The sequence below is a fragment of the Pezoporus occidentalis genome, unplaced genomic scaffold, assembly GCF_034315485.1.
Source record: "Pezoporus occidentalis ecotype Australia unplaced genomic scaffold, CSIRO_AGI_Poc_V1 ctg124, whole genome shotgun sequence".
In the NCBI taxonomy this organism is placed as follows: Eukaryota; Metazoa; Chordata; class Aves; order Psittaciformes; family Psittacidae; genus Pezoporus; species Pezoporus occidentalis.
In genome coordinates, this window is record NW_026913038.1 from 732147 (window position 1) to 739589 (window position 7443).

General features: G+C 43.4%; 1 protein-coding gene across 1 annotated transcript in view; it reads right to left on the reverse strand.

The window, feature by feature from the left end:
- CLINT1 (clathrin interactor 1) overlaps positions 1-5466 on the reverse strand; it is a 50921-nt gene extending 45455 nt beyond the window's left edge. The window contains exon 1 of the mRNA XM_062607517.1: positions 5234-5466. Coding sequence (XP_062463501.1) covers positions 5234-5274 — 41 coding nt within the window. The 5' untranslated portion in view covers positions 5275-5466. The remainder of the gene's footprint in view (positions 1-5233) is intronic.
- Between the last annotated feature and the right edge of the window lie 1977 nt (positions 5467-7443).

The window sequence follows — 7443 nt, forward strand, 5'->3', positions numbered from 1 at the left end:
ATAGATGTAGCATCAGAACAAATCATAGAGGACTCTAGTGCCTAACTCTACAAGTAAATTTCCAAGTGTTATAAATGCTTCCAGCATTTAGTGTCCATACCAGCACTGCCATCAGCTCTAAACAAGTCAATTTGCTCTGCATTTAAAAACAGCTTAAAATATTACATACTGCAAAAATTCATCAAGCTTGAAAACTGTATGAAAACATAGCTCTGTAACACTTCAACTCCCACTCTACAGCATGAGGGAGTGCAAATACATTATTGCTGGGACACTAGAAATGTGTAGCTAAGAGCAGTACTAGCAAAGCAGAACTCAGCTAGGTAGACAAACAACTGAACTGGAAGGGAAATGGAAAAAAAAAAAACAAAAACAAATGGGTGGTGGTTGTCATGCTCCTAAAAGTGGCAAAAAAATCACAGGCTCACTTCTTTACATCCAAAAAGCTCAAAACCTCAGTGACAGCTATCTTGCCTACATTAACTAATTCAAACGAATATGTGGATAACACTGTCCTTAGTACGTACCTAAAGGGGCCTACAAGAAATCTGGGGAGGGACTTCTTATAACAGCAAGTAATGATAGGACAAGGAGGAATTGCTTTAAACTGAAAGAGGGTAGGTTTAGATTAGGTAAAGGAAGAAGTTCTTTACCATGAGGTTGAAACTGGTTGCATGGAAAAACTGTGGCTGCCCCATCCCTGGCAGTGTTCAAGGCCAGTTGGGACAGTGCTTTGAGCAGCCTGGTTTGGTGGAAGGTGTCCCTGCCTGTGGCAGGGGGTTTGAACTGGATGATCTTTAAGATCCTTTCCAACCCAAACTATTCCATGATTCTGTGATCTATTACCTTCACCAGATTTTCAGACTGTTTCTCACCTTTTGATGTGTGAAAGGTGCTTAAAGTGAGCTCGCTCACGTTCTGGTCATGCATGTAGAAGACCACAAAAGTTAAGAATGGTAATGAAATTTCAAAGAAAGTGGCTGCAAAGTCTCATTACACTGTGACACAGGCAGCAGTCAATCTCAATGGGTCCAAAGGCCTTCCATCCTGCTTCCTGCATACATTACATGTCTGTGACAGAAACTAGTTACGACGACACATTAAGAGAGAGAATATGGCTATGAGGAGTCCAACTAGCCTTGCTAACTATATATGAACAAATAGCGCCTTCTGCTTAAAGCAGAACTACCTTGTGCTAAGCTAACAATACACAGAAACAGTTCAGGAAAATAAAAATCAGCAGATTCCGTTTTAAGAAAAGACAATTCAACAAAACTAGAGAGAGATATGATGGCTTGGCTTTTGAACTTGGCCACAAGACCAAACCAATACTTTCCTGCTTTTGCCAAGCTAGAAACTGTTTTAACAGAGTTTCTTATCCCTTGTTTCCTTTTGAAAAAGACACGGGGTTTTCTTTGTAGAACTTCCCTAGAAATTACATGGAGAACAAAAAGCAGAACACATACTGTCTAGTAAGATTAAAAAAAGGAAGTTACCAAGTTGCATAATACTCCAGATTTCCAAAGCCAGGACTCCAGAACTCTATCTCAAGGACTACAGTACCTTTTGTCAGTTCTAGTATCACACAGTAGGGAGATACTTGGTTGGGGCTTTTGATGGTTTGATTATCAAAGTTCAGGTGCACCTATACCAATACAAATACAGCATTTCATGTAGCAGTATAAACTGCTTCTACACAGTACTGGCCAGCCTGCAGGTCCTTAGTCTCAGGCAGCCACAGGCAGTTCAAAAGTAATGCTTACCCTCAAGTTCCATCACAACTACAGGGCTGTTTCAGAGAAGGCATGGGGTAACCTGAACTCCTCTATGGGAGCTGCAGAACATCCAGGGCCAGAGTCACCAGGTCACCCACAGGCAAAGCTGCAAAAGCCATGGTGCAGCAGAGCAGGGGGGCAGGTGATGACCACCACACTTCCCACCTGCCAGATGTTCCTGAAGCTGTCACTCCCACCAGCTATGTGAAGTATGCACTGCATGCCTCTACACTTGGTCATGTTAACATGTTGGTATACAGCTCCTTAGGTTAGAAAAATTGGCCACCTTTTGCTTATAATGCTTAGCTATATATTTCTACTGCAGACCTAATCTAAGCCTATGGAAAACAGACTTTAACAAAAAGTCTACTACATTACTTCAGGAGTGACTCAGAAGTGCCACCTGACTCACTAACTCTGCAGCAAGCACCACTCTGGACTCGAGCCACCAGAAACCTCTGTCAATTAAACCGAGTTTACTGTTATAGAGCAAACAAGTTGAGCACAGAGGGCTCAACTTATTGTCCAATTCTTTTGTTTGTTTTCCAATTCAGTTTTGACTACTGGGGAAAAAGAACTCATACAAGTGAACACCTAAAAAAAAAAAAAAAAAAGGCAAAAAGCCAACTCTGAATTTATTAACATACTGTGAAACAGAATTTATTCCAGAAGTAAGAAAATGTAGATGTACACCTTCTAAACTACAAGCTAACCAGAAACACAACATAATTCCACACACTTAAAGATCTCATACACACTGCAATACCTGGGGAAAAAAATAGATGGTAGAAGTAGTCTAACATTTATTTATGAACTGATAGAATAAAGCTTAGGACAAGCAAATTTTAGCAGGCACAGAGAGGCTTTGTTGGTTATTTGGTTTAAGCCTTAAGCTTACTCACAACACCCAGTTAGAAACAAGGCATTACTGTTCAGTTGCAACTATTCCAGGCACTTAAAATAAGGGGGCAGGGGGAAGTTGTATTAGCAACTAAGAACAGGGAGGTTAACAAAAGGGAGAACAAGACACAAAGTGTCTTGTCACATCTTAGAACAGTCTAAATCTAGTAATGCTATGACATAGTCTTTCTGACTTTCACATGTAATAGGACCACCCTTCAGTATAAAAAAATTTTACTAAATACAAGCTGTGTATTTTGCAGTTAACTTACTTTTAAGTTCTAAAACTCCAAAGACTTCTAATAGGTTATTATTTTTACTTGGGTTCTCTGCTGTTAAAGTAACCCACAAACATAGAAAAAATAAATTAATAGTAGCTTTACTGTGTACCATTGCTTACTGGATTTTCACAGCAAAAAAAAATGAAAATTCTTGAACAAAACTCCTTCACCCTGACACATCTCTGACATAACCAAGCTCTCAGCCACCTGAGGCCCAAATAAGGATAAAACCCCAGCTGAATAAGTTCAAATTCTAAGATAAGTATTTGCTGAATATGGAACCAAGATGCAGAGCTAACAACTACTACAAAGCTAGCAAAGTCCAAACTAGCAAAATTTCAGGCTATTTGCACATTTCCAAAATCCCCATATAATCATGTTCCTTTATTAAGGATAGAGAGTTTCTTGTCAAAGTTCAGTATGTTCCTGCCACAGCATCAGCAGTTATTTATGAGGCAGATAATATTGCTTAGCCTCTTCTGGGGAGGATTTTGTCAGTCACGGCCTTAAGACAGAAGACATTATGACAAATCTGCACCACACACAATGGGACTATTCATTTTGAGGTCTCTAAATACTATTTACTCTGCAGGCTCCACTTTCCCCCTAGCCCCTTTTTTTTTTAAATACACAATCTGCTTTATTTGGATAATGCTACTCTCAGAAAATAAAGTTTATTCAAAAAACATTTTATATTATTTGAAATATCCACTTGCACCTGCTTTGGAAAAAAACGTCTTTTTTTTTCCAAACCAGATTTTTATGTACTGTTTGGCTTAGTAGCATATGAAATATCCTTAAAAGTAAGCATTTTAAAAACCAGTGACAATGTTATAATGTTATAGTGATCATTAATCCCACAAAAATGAAAGTACACAAGCAAAGCTTAGAAAATCTGATATCCCTGAAAGTGCCCTTTTAGGTGCTGGAACTCAAGACAGGTTTATTTGGGTTATCCTACTATGCACTTCATTTGTCACATTATTAAAACTAATTTAGCAAGGGCTGACTTTGCATGCAAGAAGCAGTAAAAAATAAGCAACCTCCTCAGGAGAAGTCTAATTCACAGTGATTTTTAAATGTTATCTGATTCTTGGCCTAGAAAAGTCTCGGTCTGGTATACAGCACCATAAGCAAAATGATCTATTATCATAAATAAGCTGCCATTACTCTTTGGTTTGCTGTTTTTAAGCCTATATATAAAGCAGGGCAGTTTAAGAACTGTTTGGGGAAACAAAACTAAAAAACACTCAAAATGGAACCTCAAGTTTTGACTTCCAAGGCTCTTACTACACGTCATCTCATCTAGTATATACTAATCAACAGACTTTCAGCCAGATATTCCTCTAAGTAGGCCACAATTCATGGAAAAGTACTTCAAGTTTGCCCCTGAAGATTTGTTCTTTAAGGACACAAAACAATCTTTGTCAAGTTCTTCACCATATCAAGTTTTTCTGGTGCCAAAAATAAAGGAGTGGCTAAGAAATGCAACAGTAACGTCACGTTCTCAAGCTGCAACACAGTGATCACGATAATCAAAACTGCAACCAAGTCTGTGGTGGGAGGCTCTAGTCAAGCAAATAAACTTGCAAATATCTGAGCTATTTAAACACTTAAGGGGTGGGACAGGGCATTTCAGTCTTCCACCACGAAGGCCCAGGGGTGTCAGTGGCAATACGAGTAGGGACCTGTCCTTAAGGAGAAGGAAAAGCACTTAAGAGAGCATGTGGTGAATTTGGAAGCACTCTGAAAATGTACTGCTGTACAGGTGGTTGTCTTCCCCTTTCCTTCTTTGAGACGCTTGTGTTCCTAAGGGGCCTTGGGGCCATGGACAGTAGAGGCTGGTTGTAAGGGCTCATGTACCAAAAAAAACAGACTCTACTCGGTACTCTGGAAAAGCAGGGGGTACCCAAAGCAGAACCACAGCTCGCCAAGAGCTGGAAGGGCCCAGATGAGCCCAGGAGAGGCGGGAAAGCTGCCAGCCATAATGGCAAGGCCACAGACTGCCTGCAAAGCAGCCCCTGCCTTTCGGAGCGGCCAAAGCCGCGCAGGGAAGACGAGCCGGGGGCCACACCGGGCAGACCCCCGGAGAGCAGGGCCGGGACGCGGGGGTCAGCTCTGCACTGCGCGGGTGTGAAGCGGCCACCTCAGCAGGGGGAGGGGCAGCGGCCATGTTGTGAATGGGGCGGGGGGGAGCACGGGCCCGGCTGAGGGGCCACGACCGAGCCGCCCCCGGCCCCCCGCGCCTCCCGCCCGCCCGCGCCCCGCAGTACTCACGCCTTATCCACCAACTCCCGCACTTTCCACATATTCAGCATGGCGCCAACCCTCTGGAGACCTCCCCGGCCTCGCCGCCCTCCGCCGCCGCCGGCCCCAGCAGGTCCCGCTCGCCACGCTCCGGACAGCCGCCGCCGCGCCGCCGAGCCAGGCCCGCTCCGGGCAGCCGCCGCCTCCGCCAAGCCAGGGACGCGGCGCCGCTCCCGGAAATGGAGGGTGCCGTGGCCGCGGGGCCTGCTGGGACATGTAGTCTTCCCGCCGGGGAGGCCGGGTCGACCCGCAAAGCGTGCTGGAGGCGGGCGCGGAGGCTGCTGGGAATGTTAGTCTCCGGGGGAGAGAACCGCCGCTGCGCGCAGTGCCTGCTGGGAGTTGTAGTGCGGTCTCCGTCCCTGAAGGGAGGGAGAGAAGCGGGATGGGGTTTTCTTGTCTGGTCTGGTCTGGTCGCGTTGTGGGGCGGTGGAACCAGGGCTTTGATTCCTCAGTTTGGGCTGCTGGTGCAGCCCAGCTCCAACCCACCCTCACACTGCTGCAGCATCTAGCTCATGGTGAGCTTCTTGACCCACAGATAAGCCAGCCACAGGAGGGAGGAAAGGCTATGCAAATACCTGACTGAAGTACAAAACAAAGCTCATGTCTGACTGGAATATGGTTTTATACCCTGCTTTTATCAGGTGAGCTCATTTAAGAGCAGCATTCTGTCTGTATGACTGCCTGTTTACACACTCCTGCCTGATCCAGGTGCATGGACAACAGTGAATTTTGAGTGGAATTTCTGGATCCCTCCTGTAAGCCAAGACTGGGATTTCGGCAAGAAATGCCACCCACAGAAGCGGATGAAAGGGTGCAGCCTGTGTGCTAAGGTAGCCCAGTCCATCCAGGCAGCGCACTTCCAAGAACTTTGCCTCCATTTCTTGAGCAAGACCAAGTCTATTGATAAAAAGCCAAGGAACAATCACATCCATTGAAGCTGCCTCTGGAGAACATTAACTGTTTTAACATACTTGTCAACAAGCATTGCAAGACCATCTTTAAATATTGCCTATGCAGGGTACTGAATCACAGCTCCTTGGGTATAATAAAACCCATGAAGTCAGTGAAGTGATTGTCTAATCAGGATTCGCAGTTTCATTACGTACATTTTGTTCTCTATCAACTTGCTTTTGATGTGAGTCATGATTTCTTCTCAAGAGAAGTGGCAGTTTGGCTATTTCTTTGCATGTGGCAGGATGTGAGTAGAATACCTGGTTAGTCCATAATATATTCTCAGTGTATATTTCTTGTGTGCTTGTGTTGTAAATAAACATACACAGGCTAAAGACAATCTCCTTCTGCAATCTTTTACTCAAAGTCAACATATATTTGTAAAACTTTTTGCCTTTTAATTGTTTAGTCAAAGCAAGACAAGGCTTGAGAATGACAGATTGCAACTGCACTTGCTGCCTGAGTAACAGTCATCTCTTTTAAAAGTTGGTGGTTCTCTGAATTATTCAGGAAAGCTAAACAGCTGATCACCTGCCCATTTTCTGACACCCCATTATATCATTTTACATAAGTACTTCCATGGTTTCAGTCTCCTGAACGTCTCAGTGAAATCGAGTATATCAATCCTGAACAGCTCATCTAATCCAGTGTCCTCATTAACAGTAGGAAGTATTAGATGTTTGTGTAAAGAATGTAAGAACTGGTGAATGTGGATGGATCAATACCCAGGTACATCTTTCCCATTTTCATTTTTCTATGGCTTAGAGGCTTGGTTCTGGAGTACTGGTGCTAAAGCTTTCTGCTAAGGAGCACTGGATAGACTTTTGTTTTATGAATATAACTGACTGCTTTAGATTAGCTTATACAGCACCTTGTATCAATGACTTCAGTGTTAGAACTATTGTGTGAAAAACTGGATCCTTTTGTGTGCTTTAAATCATCTGCTTAATAACATTGCTGGTTCAAGTATTACAAGAGTTAGTATATAACAACTCCCTCTTTGCTCCTTTCCTTGTCAGTTGCACATTTAGAAATCTGTAGATTTCTTACTACACTGTTTTCTTCGCTGTGCCTAACACAATGCCTTGTACTTGGTGTCTCCTTGTTCAGAAGTTGTGCCGTGCGTTTTCAATTCTACTGTATGGTTTTTGAAATTGAAGGGGAAGAACCAGCACCGTGCAGTAGGGAAGACACTGAACAACCTAGTGATGTTTTATGTTTTTTTTCTG